This window comes from Pollachius pollachius, assembly GCF_949987615.1.
Source record: "Pollachius pollachius genome assembly, chromosome: 20".
Lineage (NCBI taxonomy): Eukaryota > Metazoa > Chordata > Actinopteri > Gadiformes > Gadidae > Pollachius > Pollachius pollachius.
Genome location: NC_136953.1, coordinates 15,523,854 through 15,546,591, shown reverse-complemented (window position 1 = coordinate 15,546,591; position 22,738 = coordinate 15,523,854). Strand labels below are relative to the sequence as shown.

The 22,738-nt window shown below is 47.4% G+C and overlaps 1 protein-coding gene across 1 annotated transcript in view; it reads left to right on the top strand.

Moving 5' to 3' along the window:
- The window catches only part of adgra3 (adhesion G protein-coupled receptor A3), a 37,605-nt gene that overhangs the window by 1,532 nt on the left and 13,335 nt on the right, over positions 1–22,738 (top strand). Inside the window, exons 2-8 of the mRNA XM_079757951.1 lie at positions 6,721–6,792; positions 13,324–13,395; positions 18,093–18,164; positions 18,439–18,510; positions 19,226–19,386; positions 21,114–21,327; positions 22,135–22,299. Coding sequence (XP_079614077.1) covers positions 6,721–6,792; positions 13,324–13,395; positions 18,093–18,164; positions 18,439–18,510; positions 19,226–19,386; positions 21,114–21,327; positions 22,135–22,299 — 828 coding nt within the window. The remainder of the gene's footprint in view (positions 1–6,720; positions 6,793–13,323; positions 13,396–18,092; positions 18,165–18,438; positions 18,511–19,225; positions 19,387–21,113; positions 21,328–22,134; positions 22,300–22,738) is intronic.

Below are 22,738 nucleotides of genomic sequence, written 5' to 3'. Positions count from 1 at the left end.
ATCAAACCATACCAAACATATTGGGTATAAAATCACTTGTATTTGTGCAGTGTGATGCTGGTTACTGTGACAACACTAGGGCTGTTGGCAGTGGCTGAGAGGCAATAAAACAAGAATCAAACAAGGTGGTTTGCCTGTGTTACAGGCATGTGGGACATGTTTAGTGACTAGTTTATTAGACCTAGTTTTTCAGAAAAAAACGTTCTGGTTTGGACAGTTCCCTTTATCTCCTACACTTATACACTTTGAACTCACCTGTTTGACCTTATGATAAGTCAGTCTATCTTTTATAAGTTCTTCTTCTTGGCTTGCTTTGCGTCTACCAATACAGCCAATAGGCAGACATTGGTGTCTACGTTTTCTTTGGGTTGTTTGTCTTCAAGCTCGGCAGTGATGAATGGATGAAGGTAAAGCCAGGGTCTGGGATTCCTGGACGGCCCTCACAGAGCAGGTTAGAAGAACGGTAGATTGCAGGGGTCTTCAAGTTCCTACTTGTCTCCGCGATGCCCTCTTTTCCCAAGACATGTTCCGTCACCTTTGGTAAACAAATAGCATGTCTCTCGACAATTGCAGCTTGAAATCGAGCCTCAGATCGTCTTCAAAGCCCTTCCCCTGCTCCAGAAAGTGCCAATGAAGCAGTGGTTCCTGTTGACGGCACCGTTTGGGGCGGGCGGGTGTTGATTTATGGTATGTAAAATTGCCCGGCCCTCCCTGGAGGTGATGTGTTCTGTGTGTTTTTACGACTCGCGGCTTGGGATGATGATGGTGCTACGGCCTGGGATTTTAATCCAGGCTGCTGTAAACACAGACGAGCGCATCGTATCCGCTTGACGGGCCGTCGTTTCCTTGTGGGTTTACACAACTAAAGGTCTGAGGCCATTGATATGTTTTAAGAGTTTTAACTTTGTAAGAACATTCTGATTTTTCCTGTCGTACCTGAGATTACGGAGAGGCATTGTGGCCTCGCACCTTCTCACTGAACACCTCGGTATGTTTTTCTTCAGTTTCATCGAAGAAAAAGTGAATTAAAGCCATTCATAACTGGTGTTGGCACTACATATTGGTCCAATGATGTGATGTTTCAAGCTAACTGATGTTGGCTTAAACCATGTGGTGAAAATAAAGCAGACACTAAAATAATTTACATCATAAAGCAACAGTTGGGACCACATTATAATGTGATTTTGACCAGTGAGACTTTCACTGGGACGTCATGTTTATAGCCATGCCAGATCCCCTATTAGAGCCCTTCATTCCCTAACCTGACGTTGCCAGACTCGAGACTAGAGAAAATAATTAAACTCTGGCTTTACTTTGGCTGTCTGCAGTCACCGGTCAAGCTCATAACATGGTTTTCTATAGGCTGTGTTGGCCTATGGCCGCGGTGTAAATGGGACTGAATAGCGTGCATACTTGAATCACCGGTGATGGTAAACAGACCCCCATCTTTGGTTTGTTTTGGATGTTATCCAGGATTTCCTCTTGGACACCAGATAAGAAGGAGCTGAAGTTGGCTGGAAGTGTTTGTTACAAAGTACTTATGACTCATCTACTACGACTGTATCTAGTACTAAGTTTACACCTAACTTTGTAGACTTTCGAGGTTGATGTTATTGAGGTTGTTATAAATCGGTGTTATGGAGGCTAGTTTAAAAACAAAGTCATGGATATTTTCAGATTCTGTGGAATGTTTTTTTAGGCTGCATTGAGAAACATCCCCCTCCCGATCAAATGAAAGGCCCTGTCAGGGAACAGTATCACAAGGTTTGATTAGAGGCATTCGTCGTACTTCTCCTCCCTGTTTGTTGTACTCCAGTTTTCCATCTGGCTGTTGGCTGATATCCGTTGTACCTCTGTTAATGTGAGGTCAGCCCCCCTATAGAAAGACACATGTGTATGTACGAACAGGCTGCATTTGTTTTTCAAAATGGCTGCATACTTGGGTTGACTCATTGCCAAACTCAATTAATCCAGAACCAGGAAAAAGAATACCCTTAAGGACTCATACTGCGGCCCTTAAAGTGTGTACATGTTCAAATGGTTAAGCTAGTATTATCTTACTTAACCTGTGGAATGCATAGCTTGTCTCCAGCTTAGCTAGCCCACTGAATGGTTCTCTGTGGGAAGAAAGGGATGAGAGATGCATTCGTATGCTCCAAATAATCCCACATGCCTAAGTAATCGGAGAGGAAATGACACAAATGTGTTTACTGTTGGGAAAACACAAGTATTATTTCCAGGGCTGTGCAGCAGCTGTGTGTGTGCGTGTGTGTGTGTGTGTGTGTGTGCGTGTGTGTGTGTGTACACATGAGCGTTTATTCTAGTGTCCACTCGCTGCTCATATTTAGGACTTGGTGGTTGCGTTGCCAAACCGGAGCCCTACTATGTTGGTAGCCTGCCCTACACGACTATAGTTCTGCTGTTCCCTCTCTGCTCGAGTTTTCTTTGCACTACTCTCACTCCCGAGTTCTTACCCAGAAGCCAATGGGGTGGAGCTGGCACTCAGACACACCTGGCCCCGGCCCATGCACACAGATAGGGAGAGAGGCACTGGTTTAATGTTGGGGGGGTGGGGGGGGGGAGGCAGGGATTTCCTCCTGGGCCACAGGAAAGGCACACACAGTTTGATGACACATCAGAGTGCAGTAAAGGGTCCGGGTTCACCGCCCTCGGTGGAACCGCGGGCGAAGGCCCCGGACACATCTGGTTATTTTACTGCAGGTAAAAAGATTTGAGGGCCGAGGGAAAAGAAAAGGAGAAGCCAAACCGTTCTAACATTTTGGTTAATTATTTTGTCTTTTTGTCGACATGATGCATCATGCGTAGTTAGTTACTCCGCTTGTTTTTGTATAAAGTATCCAAAGTCAAGTGTCGTTACACCAGGAAGGCTAAGGCTGTTAACTCTGTCTGAATGGTGTGATTCCTGTGTGGCTCATGGGGTCCATCATGCGTCGCCTGCGGCTACAGAGATCTTGTTTTCCTTTCGGCGTTTTGGGCAAGCATGAGTGCTAAAGCAACACTTGAATGTTTGCCTTTGTCAGGAAACCGGAAAAGGGGAAAATCCCATAGGCCGGCCACTGACAGCTGTAGAAGTCAGTCCGTCCGCAGACCCGCATTGGTGGAGCAGCGTTGGAGCGCTTTGTTTTATCAGGCCGTACCAAGGCTTTAGTCCGTGTCTGTTGACTGAGGAGGAGGAGGAGGAGGAGTTAAGGCAGGGACGAGGGAGGCAGACATGCTGGTTTCTGTTTTGGTGACCACTGATGACCTTTTGTCACTTGTTTGCGTTCCGCCTCGCGTTTCCACTCGGCCAGAGGAAGCGATGAGTCGGAATCTGGTCTCCTATACATTCCCCTGATAATTGTGTTTGGGCCATGTCGAAAGACGTTATCATCAGTCTTATGAATTCTACAAAGGGATACATAAAGTGGCACAAATTACGTGATTATATTATTACATTTCCGTCAACGTGAGTAGTAGCTAGCTTAAAAATTACAATAACAAATCCTAGGAACTCAAAATACATTTACGACACATCTAACCACTTCCATAACAGGATGAATGGTGAATATCGTGAGTATCATATTTGTTGTAGGAATTGTGCATTATATTACTAAATCGGATGGTTTGGTTTAGAGTTTTAATTAATGTGTCCCTGCAGAGATGACTACTGAACGATTTGAAAGCATTCTTAAAACAATTATTGTTGGCTTCCATGAGACATGTTTTCAGCCCTGAAACCAATTAATAATTCAGAACACTCAAATATGCATTTCAATATTTTGAGGGATAGCAGCACATGGACGACTGCGGTCTGTAGTAAACAATGGATTGTGTCTTTATGAATTCTGTCTTCTTGCACGGCAACATGTTGGTGTGCTGAAGCGAATTGAGAGAGGTCTTGTGACACCACGCAAACCTCCCACTGCTATTAGCCATGACATAAAAACACCACCCGTTAAAGCTCTAATACTTAGAGACGCAGGCTTGAAAACAGCAGGTTGGGTTGTTCTGAAGTGGCTTAAAAGTATCAGAGATCTGACTCTGGGCCGTGTTCTGGGAACTCCAAACATCTCCGTCGAAGGCCTAAATCGAAGCGACTGCTTATGCTTCCTCGGTTGTATATTTGTAACAGAGCTATCCTTCTGCACAAAGTTATTAGTGAAAACATGACTGCTGCTGAAAGTTGGCTTATGGGGACACAGTACTCATCTCCAGAGTTATTGCTGAATTATTAAATGTTAGCCTCTTAAATCATTGAAAGTATATATTTCTAAACACATTCCACCATCCGCTGTAACTCACAACAGTACTTTGAGCTTCTCTGGGAGTCGGTGCGGGTTCCTTCAGCGGTTCCGACCTGGCTTAGGCTCTGAACTGCCTTTATCTGTGGATCAAGATAAGCCCCACTCCCCTCCTGTTCTGGTGAAGGCCCTCATAAGAATTCCACTGGCTGCTCTGTCAGTCTGAGGCGCTGAGGAAGCTGCTCAGACATCCCCAGGGAACAAATGGGGGGGGGGGGGGGGGGGGCGTGACTATGCAAAGATAAACCATTATGCATTTAAGAGGGTTTAAACCAAATGTTTTAACTGCATTTACAGAGCCAGGCGGGTTACTGGGCTACATTAAGTGAAATTTACTGGATGCAATAGGCTCCAAGACCGTAAAAGGATTTCCATTTTCAGGAGAGTGTAGAATACCAAAATGATTTCCATTTTCCCTTGCGTGGCTTTGCTTTCTCCTTGACTAAACAATTGGTTTTAATCTATTATTGGCTATAATCAAATGCCTAGTTTTATTGTATCAATGACTAGCTAATGTAAAGTTCATACCATGTGTTAAATTGGTATGGTCGATGCATCATTGCTCATTTTGAATTGCCTGTCATGTTGTGTCATGCGTGTCTTGGGTGTCTGTAGATCTCTCAGACTCAATGACCTCTCAACGGAGAGATTCCATCCAATCCGGAGCAGACCATGAGCTAACCTTAACTTGGCAAATTAGCCTACGTACCTAGCCCAAAGGGGCTAATGCAACATATAGGAGGCCTTGTGTGTTGAAACCCAAGCGCTTGTATTCACACAAGGTCATGCTGCTGTGACCAGGGACAGGAAGACGGTTCAAAGGTACCATCAACCAAGTTTCCGTTGTTTTTGTGGAAACTTTTTAAGGGAAAAAGCATTCTAATTCCGAACAGCAGGGATTTATTTAGATAATTGAAAGAGTCAAAAGTTGGACGTGGATCACATTTGTGTCCAGACATCAGATTTTGAAATTGATTTCACGGACCTATGGTGTATTTACACAGCAGTTATGTTTTAGAGGAATAAATTGCTATGTAAACCTCGTTAACGTCTTTCACGTGTGGACAGGAAAGCATTTCCGCGGCTGATGGCAACGTGCAATGTAATATTCATTTTTTAACAGAGTCATTTTTTTCATGAAGATGAAAAATACTGACAATTAGTCAGGGCTGTTCAACATTTGGATCCTGTGCCATAGTCCCGGGTTCAGCCAGAGTTCAGCCTGCTCACATTTAATATGATAAACCAGTCGTCGTTGCCATCTGTTGGCCACGGCATAACTAGGAATTCCCCACTGAAGTTCATGTGACTCGTTTTCTTCAACAGAGAGCCCATGTCTTTCCCCTGTAGCGTCAGACTATGATGGACTGCAGACATTTAAACATACGTTACGTCTGTGGGAAGAATCTCTGCAACAACAGCAAAGTCAAGCATACAAATCATGTATTTCTATCCCTCTCCCTTCACACTATCTCTGTCTGTCGAGCGGTTGAACGCCAAACGCCGAGTATCCAATGACACAGCCCAACCCTGTAATAAAACAAGCCCTCAACACCCGATAATGACTGCAATTTGGCCCCGGGATGTGGCTGCCGCCAACATGCATGTCCCCCACTGCATCCCCTTCCCGTTAGCCAGAAATGTACGCTAACCGCCGAGTCCCTATTTGGTTTCCTCCTCAGTGTTGCCATTGGGCAGAGTGGATTTTCTCATTGGCAGGTCTTTAGGGCCGGAGATGAGCTCTGGTAGTCCGATATCAAGAGCTAGAGGGCAAGTCACTGGAGTTAGGGAAATGTATTTGGCAGTTAATGAATTATCAAGTCAAATGTGTACTCTTGTTTATTTGCAATATAGTTATCACTGTATCATTGTTTCACATCATAGTTTTCTGTTATGTAGACATTGTGTCTGCCTTATTCTTCAGAAGTGTGGAATTGTGAATTGGCATCCCATGTGTGATATGTGTAATTAGAAATGATTCTTGTTGTACCATCATAATGGCAGTATTCAAGCGATACCTGGCCCGGTTCCTTTAACCAGGAGGCTGATAATCACTGGCGGGACTTCAGTAGCTGTAATTATGTGTTCGACTGTTCCAAATATTGGCCCCAACACTCCAATCATTAGATATTGGCATCTCAATCAACCCCTTTTAAATTGACCAAGTCAGTGATTAAAACTCATCTCCGTGGCAGCGTGCGGTGTGATGGATAACCCGTGGCACCATTGACTCATGGTTCTGTGGAGCAGATTCTAACAAGTGGGGCCACCTGTGTGTTTGTGGTTGGTTCTCGTTGGACAGTGAGGTGCTCATTTCCAAGAGCGGTATCATGTCTTGATCGGGGACAAATTTTATCTCTACGGTTAATCATTTTCAGAAGCTTTTCAATGTGTTTATTTTTGCTTCATTTCTTTGCAGAATACTGAGCAACAACAAGATTCAAGAACTCAAGAATGGATCGTTTGTGGGTCTGACGATACTGGAAAGACTGTAAGTATCATCTTCTATTTTGTTACCGGTACTCCCAGTCAGGTACCAGCCGTGTCGGGCCAGCTCTCTGATACTCTTCTGCATGAAAAAACAATCACTCAGCACTGTGTCTCGGGTTTCACCCTCAAATACGATGAAGTTGTTATTCTTAAAGGGAATAATGAATATACATTGTTAACCGCATTAAACACCAGTCAATACATCTGATATATGCAGCAACAAAAACGCACCTGTTTCCTGTTTAGTCAATGAGCAAGTCATAAAGTCATACATTTGCATACTCGCAGAGGTATTTCCGATACTCGATCTGTACTGGTACTCTGTACCTGTACTCTGTACTGGTATCGTTATCGGAACAGCAAAAAAACAACCCCAAAAATAAATGCTGTGAAGAATAAACGTCCACGAATAAGCAATTAAAACAAATTTATAATCTTCTAGCCTTGGAGCGAGGTTCAGTTCCGTATAGGGTTGCAAAGGGCTGGAAAATGTCCGGTAAATTTCCGGAAACTTTCGGTAAATTACCATGGGAAGTAAGGCTTGGGAATTTTGGAAACATTAAAAATCTGAAAATTATGGGAATTAACAAAAAATGTAGAGTAATTTAATCGAACTGTATCTTATCCAATCATAAATATATATACATATATGTATATATACCTTTCTTGTTATAAGTAGACACGCCATGCAAAATAACACTATAAAAAAACTATTAAAAGACTACAAAAACTTGCCAAACCTAATTTTAGCAGATTTATTTGTGAGTAGAACTTTAACAAGTTCTAATTATTTTATTCTTTGTGGTCCAGGGTTCTAGAAGTCATCAGGGCACATGTGATGGAGGAATACACAGTGCATGTAGGGGGCGTGGTCTCAGTAGCCCTGCAGTAAGCACGCAGTGTGCTAGCGTGATTGAGGAATAGCATAGATATTGAAGTTAACTTGCATGAAATCTGGTTGTGTTAGTCAAGATAATGCTAAAATATATTTTCCTCAACTATATTTAAGATCCCTGCTAAGAGCAAACCTTAAATTTTGTAAATTCCCGTTTATTCCCATAAATCCCCGTTAATTCCCATGGAAAGTTTCCACCTCTGAAAATTCCCGGAATTGTGCAACCCTAGTTCCGTACCTTGCGTCGTTTCAACCACACAGAACACCGTCAGGTCCTCCGTCAGCCTGCGCAGGACGCAGTGGACGGGGGGTCACCACGGGCTGGCTTTGTGCCAGCAGAACATCCAGGCCACAGAGAAGCAGGAGGCACCCACACCCGGCACTTATCCCTGGTTAAGAATAACAGCACCCGGCCCGGGGAGAAGGAGAAGATAGGGTGAGGGCGCTAGAGAAACACTAATTATAGAAAGGGCCTGCAGGGAGTGTTGTGCCTGTTGTATGGGATGAGATCCCAACAAAACGGGGCATTGAGGAGCTTCTAGATCACTGGCCTTGGCGCAGCACTAGAAGCATCTAAACAGGAATGGGGGGAAAAACATTTTTCCCAAGACATTCAAAGGAATATGTCAGTAGAGTGGTGGATCATCATCATCATCTTGGTTTGGCCTTGAGGTGTGTGTGTGTGTGTGTGTGTGTGTGTGTGTGTGTGTGTGTGTGTGTGTGTGTGTGTGTGGCCGCGCCTATAATGACTTGTTTAGTAGCAGCACCTCGCAGTGTGCGCCATGAAAACGCTAAATACTTTGGAAGCATTGCTTTAGCCTTCGAGGACCATTCCCTGGAAGAGTTGCCAGGGCAGCGCAGAACACTTTGGAAGAGTTAAGCCGAGTGTCCCGGTGTAACACAGGGAGTGAACGTTGGGGTTTGGCATCTCTCCCCCCCCCCCCCCCCCCCCCACTCATCTGCCAGGCTTCTCCTCGGAGACCCTGGGCCCGTGGTACCGGGGCCCCACGCTACACACCGACCCCCAGGATGATTCATCACTCTGAAACGGCTCCATGCAGCTGAAGCAACCAGACCATTAATGGCCACATTTCCACCCAAGCCTACACTAACACATGACTACATTGATCTGGAATTTCTGAAGGATATATTAAGTCCTTCTCCCCCCCCCCCCCCCGCTGCTCAGAATTGAAGGAAAACTAAGACATACGAGACGCACGGGCTAAGCCTTTTAGTCATGCATTTAAAGTTGTTTATCTTTAAGTCCGCTCTTTCTTTCTCCCGGCCACATCGTTGCCACCCACCCACCCTCTCTCTCTCTCTCTCTCGCTCTCGCTCTCGCTCTCTCTCTCTCCCTCAGTCTCTCTCTCTCTCTCTCTCTCTCTCTCTCGCTCTCGCTCTCGCTCTCTCTCTCTCCCTCAGTCTCTCTCTCTCTCTCTCTCTCTCTCTCTCTCTCTGCTCGAGCAGCCAGGTATTCAACCTCTGCATCGCTGCGCTCTGCCTCGAATATTTCTCAAGTAGCACGGGTTTTGTGCCCGGGTTCACTTCGCTACATTCTGAGTTTGTTATGTTATCCTTTTTTTCTTCTGTTATCGCTCTTCCGGGAGTTCACGTTACACAACCATCACAAGCGGCCTCTCGACGACTCTCGTATGAACAAGATTTCTATTGATATGCACATGGGGAGGGGGGGAGGGAGGGAAGGCCCCGCGGGCATTTGATTTGGGTCATACGCTGCTCTTCGCCTTTTCAAAGCCGCTCCACCAAAGGGTAAACACGGTGCCATGTTCTCAATCCACAATCAAAAGAGGAAGAATGAGGAGGAAAAGAAGAAGAAGAAGGTGGTGCTGGTGGAGGGAGGGGGGGGGGGGGGGGATAAAGCTTTGATCTCTCCACACCAGGGAAGCCTTGAAGGCAATTCCCTGCGTGTGTAGTCTGCGAGCAGCCAGTCGATTGTGCTGAAGCCTCCATTCTGCCAGCTTTTTTTTTCAAAGGCAGCTACAACTGTGGCCCTCTCTCCCCCCCCTGTCATATCCCCGCTCTCTCCCCCTCTCGCACGCCCCCCCTTTTGAGTGCAGCGCGCCCGCTCGCTAGCCTACTTTGTCATTGTAATGAGGCCTAGTGTAGGCCAGAGGTGTTGATGACTCCACACACACACACACACACACACACACACATACTGCCTAGCTTGGCGCCGGCTGCCCCTTGTTCAAGTTCTCACTCACCCTCCATCTTGTTTTCTTGTGTGCACACTAGCTCTGAGCACGCTACACTTGGGGGCGTGCACTCCAACGTGCACACCCCCAACAACTCCCCCCTCTGAGTTTACAATTCTTTACCTTGTCGTCCGTAGGTACAGAAACCAGGGCGGCCCCTCATTTAGATTGCCCTTTTGTAGTTATAAATGTAAGACCCCGTTGTAAACAGTAGCTTGTGTGTGTGTGTGTGTGTGTGTGCGTGTGCGTGTGCGTGTTTGTTTGGAGAGGGAGGAGAGTGGGTGTTCCCCGACAAGGGGCTATTAAGGCTATCCACACCTGGGTGTGAAATTAGGCAGAACCTGCTTTGTACCTCAGTGGAGGAAGGGCAGACACCCTCTTTCTGTCTCAGACATGTCCTCCGCACCCGCACCACGCCGGCTTGCTCTATGGGGGATATGCATACACAGCTCTGGGTAACAGATAAAGAGGTCCCATGCGTTTTAAGCTTACATGAACTGTGATCTCATATTAACACGTGGCTCAGTATCGGTACATCGATATCAATGTGCACACACAGAATAGTGTTAATAAATGTAATAAAAGGTAATAAATGGTTTGTTGTGGCCCAAGGTGGACGATTTCTAGCCTTCCCGCATGTGGGAATTACTTAAATGTGCTTATTTGTTCAACTTTATTAATGTCTCATATGTATGTGGTTTTGTCTTTATTGTATAAAAAGTAACCGTATGTAAGTGTTACATAACATGGAAGTGATACAGCTGTGAACGATGCATGTGAAGGTTTCATTATGGCTGTAGTGTTAGTCAAATATGAGATGCAATGTATCATAGACTTCCTCATTCATGAAAAGATAACATGACTAAATGATATCCATCACAGACGTGATCTGTACAAACTGTTGAGACTTAATTATACATACATAATCATAATTAAAATAAATAATTCATCCAGCGTGACACATTCCTACTCTTACAAGACATAATCACTGAAATATGTCAAGGAGAACTGCAACATAGTCTTGTGTTTTGGTCGGTTATATTGTAAATACACAAAATGGTGGGAAGACTTTTTGTCGGATAATCACAGATCCACTCTGAGCGGGCTCCTATTCGTCCGAACACTCTTACTCTAAGCCCTCCAACACGCCATGTTTCTATATCGACATTATCACGTAACAAAACTAACTTTAGCTTTGTCACAACCTGTTTATGGGTCCGTTTTATCTCCCCAGCGCTCCTCCCAAATTACAGACATTTGGCCGGCGTTTCTTATCTACAGATGTGAAAAATGTCAACAGTTTGGAGCGCGAGTGCTTCGATCACAGGACTCAGTCGGCCATCAAGAAGTTATGTCGTAGGACTATTACGGCGATACATCGTTTATAGTATCATTCTGTATCAAGAGCCACTAAATATATGGGATGAATTCCTCTTGGTTTGGGCTCTGATTGTACCAACATTACATGGCACTGTTCCTCGATTTAGTAGGAAATGCTTTTCTCCTAACTGTGTAGTCTGTTTCTGTCAGACCTCGGCTAGTCTGGTTGTTGTTTAGTTTGACTCCCAGCTGCGTGGTTCTGGGTCCAACCCCCGTGTTTTGAAGTCCAACTGCAGGCGTCCATGAGCTGGTCTCCCACCTGCTGTTCTCTAATGATGTATATATAAAAATAAAATGTTTGGATAAGAGGATAAATGGTTGGCTTTATTGGATATATAACAGTTTGTGAGTGGGTGTAGCAGGCTGAATTCCCCGTGCCTTAGCTCACGCTCTGCCATTCAACATGTCTCTCGACACACACGGCGCGGATGCTAGCCCACATCAAACGCTAAAGCAGTGCGGGGAAGAGAAAAAAAACCCTCTCCTTTCTCTATTCATGGTCTGGCCTGCTCACTCACCAACAGCCGCCCCACCCCGCTTGGCAGACAGCTCCTCCTTGACATCAATGCCCCCCCCCCTTCCTCTCTAGCTCTCTTTGTCTGGGTATACGGCTAGCATACCCCCAGCCCCTAATTAATGACAGAGGGACTGTTGCCGCGGCAACACAGGTGAGCGCTGCAGGTATTCCGTCACCGCAAGCCTTTGAACCTCCCCTCCCTGTCTGTGTGTGTGTGTGTGTGTGTGTGTGTGTGTGTGTGTGTGTGTGTGTGTGTGTGTGTGTGTGTGTGTGTGTGTGTGTGTGTGTGTGTGTGTGTGTGTGTGTGCGCGTGTGTGTGCGCGTGTGCGTGTGCGTGCATGCGTGTGTGTGTGTGACGTGCCCTGGGGCTGTGGTTGTCAATGCACTTGGCCGTGTGATGATGATTGATTCGGGCTGTGTGTGAGTGTGTGTTTGGGTGCCTCGCGTGGCTCTCAAACAGGTGTCTGTCGGCCCCTCAGCGGGCCCCTGGGACTTGGGTTGAAGTGTGAGCTGAGCCAGTGGTTCCCCGCCTTTGACCTGAGCCGGACCACTACATTGTCATCGAGTCCTTTCGCAGACCACCTCACAGGCAAACTGTAGAAGATCGATTAATACACATGCAGTTGCGGAGCGAAGGGTGCCAACGCCCCACAATTCAACAAAATGTTACTGTCAGAACAGTAACTGTACGGCTGCCCCCTGCCCTCCCTGGAGGACATTGCAACCCCCCCGGGGGCTGAATAGGGCAAAAATAATTATGAGTGACCCATCACACCCCGGCCATGGCCACTTCCAACTCCTCCCTTCGGGTAGGAGATACAGGTCCCTTAGGAGCCCGACAAACAGGCTGAGGAATACCTTCTACCCCTGGGCAATTCGTCTACTAAACGGCTGACACCCCCCCCCCCAATGGACACGTGAAATCCTCTACTGTATTTTTAAAGAGCCACTTATATTTTATTTATATATATCATATTTATTGTTGCCAATTGCTGTTGTTTGTGTTTGCATTTTGCTTTTTGCGCTGATTTATTTTGCACTGCGGGTAGGGAGCACCACTCCAATTTCGTTGTACAAGTTTGCGCAATGACCAGTGGGAAGGACAAAGTCAGCAACAATGCTGATGCTCCCATTGGGTTTATCAAGAAATCACACATTAACAGTAAAATATAAATGGAAATACAGTACAATAGTAGTATAGTAGTATAGTAGAAGTATAGTATAGTATAATAGTAGAAGTACAATATCCAATAACCAAATGGCAGGAGCTGCAATCTTTTCATTAGGTTAACATGTATATGTATGTACAGTAACAAAACCTTTACAAATGAAGAACTGTGGTGCTGCACTGATTATCACATGATCAGGATTTCAATTGTTCATCATCATTTCGCAATCTGTCAAAATAATCACAATATGATTTCTCTTTTTCTCCCATCATTCACCCCTCAGTCTCTTAAAGTGGCAGTACCAACGTGTCATATGATCAGTTAAACATGTCACTTTGTTCTTCTGTGTTGACAGAGACCTCCGGAGTAACCTGATCAGTCGCATCGAGCCCGGAGCCTTCCTGGGACTGCCGGCGCTGAAGAGACTGTGAGTACCCATGGATCTCCGGTTCCCAGTTTCCGTCTGTTAAATACTGGAGGCGGATTCCTATTCCCATTGAAACCAGTCTCTCCAGATTACTGGATCCTTGGTGCTGCGAAGATCCTAATGGTTGGGAATTCAAAGAATTTCGATATTATTATAATGGCTTCTGAGTGATTTCCAATATTTGTTTTGTATTTTATACATGTATATTACCCTGGCATCGACACTAAACATTAGGATTTGGTTTAAGTATACACCACCGCTCCCAATGATTATTCTCATATGGTTAGACCCTGTCTTTCGTGTGTGTGTGTGTGTGTGTGTGTGTGTGTGTGTGTGTGTGTGTGTGTGGTCCCCACCTCAGTGTGAATCTGCTTGGTGTTACAGTAGCTCTGTAGTGTGCTTACCATCTATAAGCAACCGTGGTTTGTATGCCGCTAGCCTTTTCCCAGGATTCCTTCTAAACACACACACAAACTCAAAACGCAAACACACGCGCACGAACGTTCTGTGTGTGTATAACGAGACTTGCCAGCCCTGAAATCACCCTGGGGTGACTGCCCTGACTCTATTGCCAACATGAACTCACAGTTTGGCTGCTGAGAGTGAGCGAGAGAGAATTCCAAGTTTCCAACCCCCTAACACACACACACACACACACACACACACACACACACACACACACACACACACACACACACACACACACACACACACACACACACACACACACACACAGACACAGACAGACAGACCCTCACTTTATTATTCACAGGCATGTACATACCCACTTACCTATTTTAATATTCTTATTTCTCACACCCCACATGAGATTCACAGGCACTACACTTTTTAGGATTAATTTTCCCCCCTTCAGCGTAACTTCGGCCACGGGCCCCTCCCCAGCGTTAACACACACTGCCCTCCTGTCTGAGGTAATCGCAGAATCTCCTTTTTTTTCGTGCACTCCTCTCCCCTACACCTCTGGGTTTCCCGCTCCCGGGGAGAAGCAGGCTTGTTGTTTGTCAAGAGATGATGTCAGGAGTGTGTGTGTGTGTGTGTGTGTGTGTGTGTGTGTGTGTGTGTGTGTGTGTGTGTGTGTGTGTGTGTGTGTGTGTGTGTGTGTGTGTGTGTGTGTGTGTGTGTGGACACAAAAACACACACACACACACACACACAGCTGCTCTGTGTTGGGCGAGGTTTCTCGGTGGGCTGCCAGTCTCGCCACTTGTTTCTGCCTTTGCCTTTCAAGGGCTTGTGGGTAATTGAGTCAATTGGCAGAGGAAAAGGGCGTGAAAGAACTCACCCAGTTTGAAAGTGGTTGTTTATTTTGCAGCCTTGTCTTCATCTTGAAGCTTATCTCTTGTGGTTCTTTATGGATTCCTTCGCTCCTGCCTGTCCGTCCCACACAGGAGGGTCTTGATGCAGATAGACAGATCCGACGTGATGCTTCGATTTAATTTTCATCCTCTGCTCAGACAAATGGTTCTTAATCAGTGGCAACAGATTTTCAGACATTTTCCAAACATCTTCACTTTCTGCTGGTTCTATTCCCCAGGCCCCTGCCCAGTTTGTTTTGAAGGAGGGAAGGAAAGATAAGGAAAGGAAAGGAGGGAAAGTTGAAGGAGACCCAACTTCTTTGTGTGTGTGTGTGTGTGTGTGTGCTTGTGTGTGTGTGCACCAAGCACCACCCCCCCCCCCCCCCACCCCCCTCCCTTCTACAAAATCGGGTTTAAAATGAATTCCACAGCTAGCCAGGAAATGCTACCTCATTCCTCCGAGGTCTATTAGCAGCGCGGCTAAAAGAACCAGGCGTGAGATTGCGCGGAGGTGCCTGGCTGTCGCGTCTGTCTGGGAGGGAGGGTGGAGGCGGGCGGGTCTGCTATACAGGACCTGGCAGCTGAGACACAGAGCTGGCTGTTGGCTCACGGTCCGGCCCCACACACACACAAGCGCACACATACATGTACACACACACGGCTGCAGGAAACACTTTTGAATGAATGCGTGCACCCTCGCACACATGCTGGTCTTTTGTGTGTAATGGTACACACACAAACACATGTACACACACACACACACACACACACACACACACACACACACACACACACACACACACACACACACACACTTGCATGGCCTGCATTCAACCACCACCAGCTCAACAGTTGTCAACATGGCCTAATCACACGTGGCTATTTTCGAAGGCCTTCCTCCGATCATTCACAACGACGGACAGGAAACGCGACACAACGCTTCCTTCGCCCGCCGGTCGGATATACTACCCTAATCCGGAGTAAAGCCTTAGTAACGGTCCCACGTTGACGCAATGCACTGCCCACGCAGTCGTGAACCTGTTTTGGTCCTGCTTCGGGGTTTCGTCAGAGGACCAATCACAGCCCTTGTTGCTGCATCGCCTCGACGCAAGGTTAACATTTTTGGGAGGCGCACGTCAGGCCCTTTCGGTGGACGCAAGGAGGGTCCGCAAGGACGTAATGGGACCGTAAACCCCCTTGCGTTGGGTCGACGTACAACAATAACTGAGCCTAACACACAGTAGGGCTTAACCAGAGTAGGGCCTAACCAGAGTAGGACCTAACTCACAGTAGAGAAATAACGCAGATATATATTTGCAATTTACCAAGATTATTATAGCAAATCATTGAACACAGTGGTGCTAAACACATAAACCTTTCCCAGAATTTTCCCAACCACCACCTTTCAAGGTGCACCCACGGTAATACGTATGCTGTTGCCTTACACTGCGGGGTATCACTGATATGTATGTGGTTCTGCCTGCTAATCCGGTTGTGTTCCTGCTCTGGTGGTACATTAATACCCACGTGCGTTTCAAACTTTGCCTCTTTTGACCTCCTGAGAAAGGATTAGGTTTTTGTTTCGGCCTTTGTTTTGGATAGCACGCAACCGCCCTAAAGGAGTCACATGACCGAATCATCAAAGGCTAGAACATTTTGAGGTTGATCTGGCCGTTACCCACAATGCCTTGTGTTCAGACGGTGAATGAGTTTTCTCCGATTTGATTTATTCAGGCCAGACGTTTTGTTTGAAAGAAGCGTGACATTTCTTTCAGGGGGGGGGGGCGGACAGTGTGTTCTATTAGCTCAATGTTTACTAAAGTGGACCCCAAACCGCCACTGAGTTACGGCAGGACCCCACCACACACACACACACACACACACACACCCCAGTCTCCCCCCACCAGCCCACTCCCATGTCTGCACCCCTGAGCATAATTCAAAGTGACAGGAATGATCTCTTTTTTTCCATGTTAGGTCGCTTGGATCATGTGTGTGTGTGTGTGTGTGTCCTATAACTGTCTTTCTCAGAGAGGGAGAGAGAGGGGGAGAGAGAGAGGGATTTCCAGAGACACACTGTCACGTCGCATCCAGCCGGGGATCAAACGCACGCACACCTCTTTGCGTGTTTGACATTAATCAGCCGCCATTAATCACCCCCGCCGAGTGTAACTCTTGTCTTCTTTGATGCGAGGCGTTCCTCAGTTCACCTCTCGCTCGCCCCCCCCCCCTCCCTCTCGCTCTCTCTCCCCGGAGGCGCGTTCACTCAAAGCCCGAAATCTCCCTAAAACATAAAGGTGCAGGTCTGACAAAGCAGAATTTCTAAAGACCTGGTTGCCAAAACCTCTCATCGTCAAGGCGACGGGGCCGGGCGTCGGACAGCCGCGCCCCGGTCTCACCTTGCGTCACCTGAATTAAACCAGTGACGAAATCCGCCTCTTTTTGAGTCATTCTCTTGGAACACGCGCTCTTGTCACGGATTACCTCTGCCGACCCTCCCACAGCGCTTAGCAGGCGTAACGCCGTCGCCTCATCGGAAGGTTCTAGATGTCCGTGTGTGCGTTACTGAGTGACCCCTTCTCCCGTGAGCTCCGCTGGCTCCCTGTAGTAGCTCACCAGACGATGGTACACGCCTACAAAGGCGGGTCAACGGAGCTGCCCCGGCCTACCAGCGAGCGTCGGTCAGACCGCACACCCAAGCTCTGGCCCTCCACTCAGCCACCTCAGCTGGACGCCTGGCCCTGCCATTGCTGAGAGTCACAGCTCGTCTCTGTTACGGCACCGCAGCGGTGGAGCGAGCTCCCTGCCGACGTCACGACCGCAGAGTAGCTTAACAGCTTCCACCAGAGACTCCCCGCTCACTTGTTCAGGGTTCACCTGGACTCTGCAAAGCCTCTCCCCTTAACCCCCCAACTCTTCACTTACTCTCCTGAAAACACCCGTCTTACGCACTTGTTGGATGTTTGTTTGTTTATTGTAAGTCGCTTTGGATAAAAGCGTCGGCTAAATGCCCTAAATGTAAATGTAATGTAGATGTTTGTCCTGGTACTAAGTGTACGCACTTATTGGATGTTGTACATCCTGTCACTTAATGTACGCACTTATTGGATGTTGTACGTCCTGGCACTTAATGTACGTGGCTAATGTATGTTTGTACGTCCTGGCACTTAAAATAAGTACTTAGCATCGTGTAGCATCTTATCCTAGCTATCTTTGTTGGAAACGGATACTTGGTTCTATGAAGATCCTTCATGTGGCAAACGCGATATTGGTTTTCTTTCTTCTTACAAATGTACTTATGTAAGTCACTGAGGATGAAATTTCTGCTAAATGCCCTAAATGTAAATTCCCGGACTAACATAACCGTTTTGTCCTTTCCAGGGACCTGTCCAACAACCGCATCGGCTGTCTGAACGTGGACATCTTCAAGGGCCTGACGAGCCTGGTCAGACTGTGAGTGGGCTCAACCCTTTACAGAGCCACCAGGAAGCCCAAGTGGAGCATTAGCCTAAAGAAACCCCCGTTTGAATGGAAATGTTTAGCCTTGTTCCTATAATATACTTGTTTTGACCACCCCCGCCTCGCCCGTTGTGTTACAGATTTGAAGGCCATACATAGTGGTGTGGCACTATAAGCAAGGCTGTATTGAATATATCTGCGGATTTCTGTCAACATGAAAAATAATATTATAAATCTTAATTTGTTTTTTTCCTTCTTCCCTTTCAAGGAACCTTTCTGGAAACATCTTCTCCTCTGTGGCTCAGGGGACCTTTGACAGCCTGGTGTCTCTGAAAAACCTGTGAGACACGAGCGCACACGCACACACACACACACGCACGTGTACACGCACGCACGCACAGACACACACACACCGCCCTAAGCCCTGCATGCTCTCATTTGTAATAATAATAACATTGATTTGTCGAGCACCTGTCGCACAAAAATGTAACGTAGCAACTTAAAGCGCTATAAATCAGTGTATGGGCAAACAAATGTCTTCTTTGTAAACCTCATCAACACGCGATTCTACTTACTCAACTATGTGTGTTTGTGTGTCTGTCCATATGCGTGTGTGCGTGTGTGTGTGTATGCCTTACTTCCATGCACATGTCACTGTGTCCTTGTGTGTGTGTGTGTGTGTTTTTCTGTGTGCGTGTGTTTGTGTGTGTGTCTTTCTATATGTGCTTGTGTGTGTGTGTGTGTGTGTATGTTTTTGTGTGCGTCTGTGTGTATGTGTGTGTGCCCATGTGTGTGTGTGTGCTTCCATGCACATGTCACTGTGTGTCTGTGTCAATCTCCCTAGTCTTCTCTAGTGTTGCTGTGTGCAGGGTATGGCTCTAATCTGATGTGTGTGTGTCACAGAGAGTTCAGCTAGCCCTACCTGCTGTATGGCTCTAATAGGATCTGTGTGTGTGTGTGTGTGTGTGTGTGTGTCTCATGCAACAGGGAGTTCAGCTCGCCCTACCTGCTGTATGGCTCTAATAGGATCTGTGTGTGTGTGTCTCATGCAACAGGGAGTTCAGCTCGCCCTACCTGCTGTGTGACTGCAGCCTGCGCTGGCTGCAGCGCTGGGTAACGGAGCACAGTGTGACCGTTAAGGACACTCGCTGCTCGTACCCGCGCTCGCTCAAGGGCCAGCTCGCCACCGACGTCCAGCCAGAGTCTCTCACCTGCGGTAGGACGCACGCACGCACGCACACACACACACGTAGGGACACGAGTGCAGTGACATGTGCATGGAGCCATGCGCGCACACACACACACACACACACACACACACACACACACACACACACACACACACACACACACACACACACACACACACACACACACACACACACACACACATATGGACAGAAACACAAACGCACACAGTAATAAGTACAATCCCAGTCGATCAAACTGCAAGGGCACACATTTTGACATACAGGGCTTTTAGAAGTGTAAGGGGCTTCGACGCCCCAATAATAACCTTACGCAATTTCGGAGCACAGTACAGCGTTCAAAATCTGGTTATCCTGAGGAAAACGAAGCATTTGACACTTTTTTTGAACACGAGGCAACAACGTCAATAATAGCATACAATACTTTGTCAAAGATCATCGAAGGCACACAAACAAAGAAAATCTCGGCAATTAAAGTGAACTCGAGCCACAATGCTTGACATGCTTTCCTTCTGCTTTGCTACATGATGGAGCGTGAAGCAATGAGACCCAACGAGAGGCATTAGTGGCTTTGGGATTCTTAGTAATCTCAGTCGGTGGTTTCAAGGCCATGGCGACCGCCCATTGTGAAGCATATTGGTTTGGAAGTTCAGTCTGGGGTAGTTATGGACCATAATAATAGTCTAAAGTTAATAATTGCCTTGGGGAATTGATTTTAATTGATCACAGCACCCTTTAGAAAAATATCTAACTCAAGCTGAAAACTGGGGGAAAACGATGAAGTACCCATGAATAATCTACAGGCACAGCCTGTGCCAACATTGTGAAACAGCCTCTTCTAAATGGAAAATGGCTGGTGTGTGAGCGCTCTGCTTGTGCAATGACACCGTGGAGGAGTGTAGGCCCTGGCACTGGCTTTGTTTGTGCTCTTATCTTATCAGCTTCTCCCTGTGTCTCCCGGTGGTCTGGTTATGTAATACTCTGCCCTGCAAGGTGGGGTCTCAGGTAGCACCATGCTACGCTACGCTACGCAGACTGTTTGGCTAGCTCTTGTTGTCTGGGTCCAGGGGCCAGACTGCGACTAAAGGACAGGAAGTGTTTGTGATTTGTGAATTCAGGCGCGGTGAACGGGATTAACATCGGTCTGGCTCCTTGAGACTTTGTCGTTGAATGTTGGACCTGCATCCAACGCATGCCTTTTAGGTTTGAGTCCTGACTTGTGATGTCTAGACTCATTCAAAACCACAGCATGTAATGGTGAACAACCGAAACACTTTGCATTTACATTAACCTTTAGGGCATTAAGCAGACGCTTTTATCCACAGCGACTTACAATAAGTACATTTGTCAGAAGAAAGATGAACAATATATCGCTGTCGGTACTGTAAGGATTTTCATAGAAACAAGTGCCAAGCACTAACAATCGCTAGGTTAACCCATTCCCCGTATGCAACAAAGCTAGCTAGGATAAGATGCTCCACAACTAAGTACTAGTGCCAGGACGCACAACATGCAATAAGTGGTTGGGAGGGGGTGTCTATGCAGAGTCTAGCAGACGCTTTGACCCGAAGCGGCTTACAATAAATACATTTGTCAGCTTGACTTCTAGAAACATTTGAACCACTTTGAGACCAACTCGAATGTATTCTTCAGACGCAAAACCCTTTTCAAACCAGCGTTCAAAGCGCAGCCCGTTTCCTCCCCTTAACCGGTGTCCGCTGCCCGCCCCCTCCAGACGCTCCCCTGGAGCTGCCCTCCTTCCTGCTCACGCCCTCCCAGCGGCAGGTGGTGTTCCAGGGGGACAGCCTGCCCTTCCAGTGCCAGGCCTCCTTCGTGGCCCAGGACATGCAGGTGCTGTGGTACCAGGACGGCCGCGCCGTGGAGCCCGACGCCGCGCTGGGCATCGCCATCGAGAAGAGCATGGTGCAGAACTGCTCGCTCATCGCCAGGTACGGCCGCACGGTGTGTGTCCACAGATGGGCACACGGGCACGCCCGCATGGCACAGGACACACACGCACGCACATGTAGACGCCCACAAGCACGGGCACACGTGTATGCACATACACTTATACGCACACACACGCAAGGTGACATACATGCGCACGCACGCACACACATATACTCACAAACTCACACATATGCTCACACACACACAAAAATATACTCACACGCATGCACACACAAAGGCCCACACATACAGAATACTCACACAGACACGCATTCGCGCGCACACACACACACACACACACACACACACACACACACACACACACACACGTTGAATTAGTTGTTTGAGAGTGCGTGGAGTCAGTTGACGCTCTGGGAGGCCCCGGGGGTCTCTTACACAAAGCTTAATTCACTTAATTCGAGTCAACACAACCTGCCCCGACTTGACTCTAAATCCATTTAAATCCATCTTCCTCACTCAATTCCCACCATACCTGATTAAACCCAGAGCTGCTGCCCGCGACTCACGCTTCTCTCATTGATTCATCATAGGGGGGGGCGGGGGGGGACAGAATATCGTAGTAGTGGTTAGTGTGTTTGATTCCAAGCCGAATGGCACCGGGTTCGATCCCCGCTGTCCACAGGCCTCTTTGAACAAGACCCCCCCCCCCCCCCCCCCCCCCCCCCCCCCCTCCCTCAATCCTACGATACCAAACAGCTAACGAATCAATATCAAAGTCGACCGCTGATCAAAAGCTCTGTGTGGATCCCCTGCCCCCCCCCCCCCCCCCTGTTTGGCCCCTCCAGCGCCCTGACCATCTCCAACATCCAGCCGGGCGCCACGGGCAACTGGGAGTGCCGCGTGCGCACGAGCCGGGGGAACACCAACCGCACGGTGCACGTGGTGGTTCTGGAGAGCTCCGCCAAGTACTGCAGCCCCAAGCGCCTGACCAACAACAAGGGGGAGTTCAGGTCGGTCCACACGCACACACACACACGGTGTATATACCCACACACACATGCTCACGCATATATAGTCACACACACACACACACACACACACAGGGTGTATATACCCACACACACATGCTCACGCATATATAGTCACACACACACACACACACACACACACACACACACACGGTGTATATACCCACACACACATGCTCACGCATATATAGTCACACACACACACACACACACAGGGTGTATATACCCACGCAAACATACTCACGCATATATAGTCACACACACACACACACACACACACACACACACACACAGGGTGTATATACCCACGCAAACATACTCATGCATATTTAGTCACACACACACACACACACACGCGCGCACATGCACGCACATATACTCACACAAACACACACACATATACTCACACACACACACACAT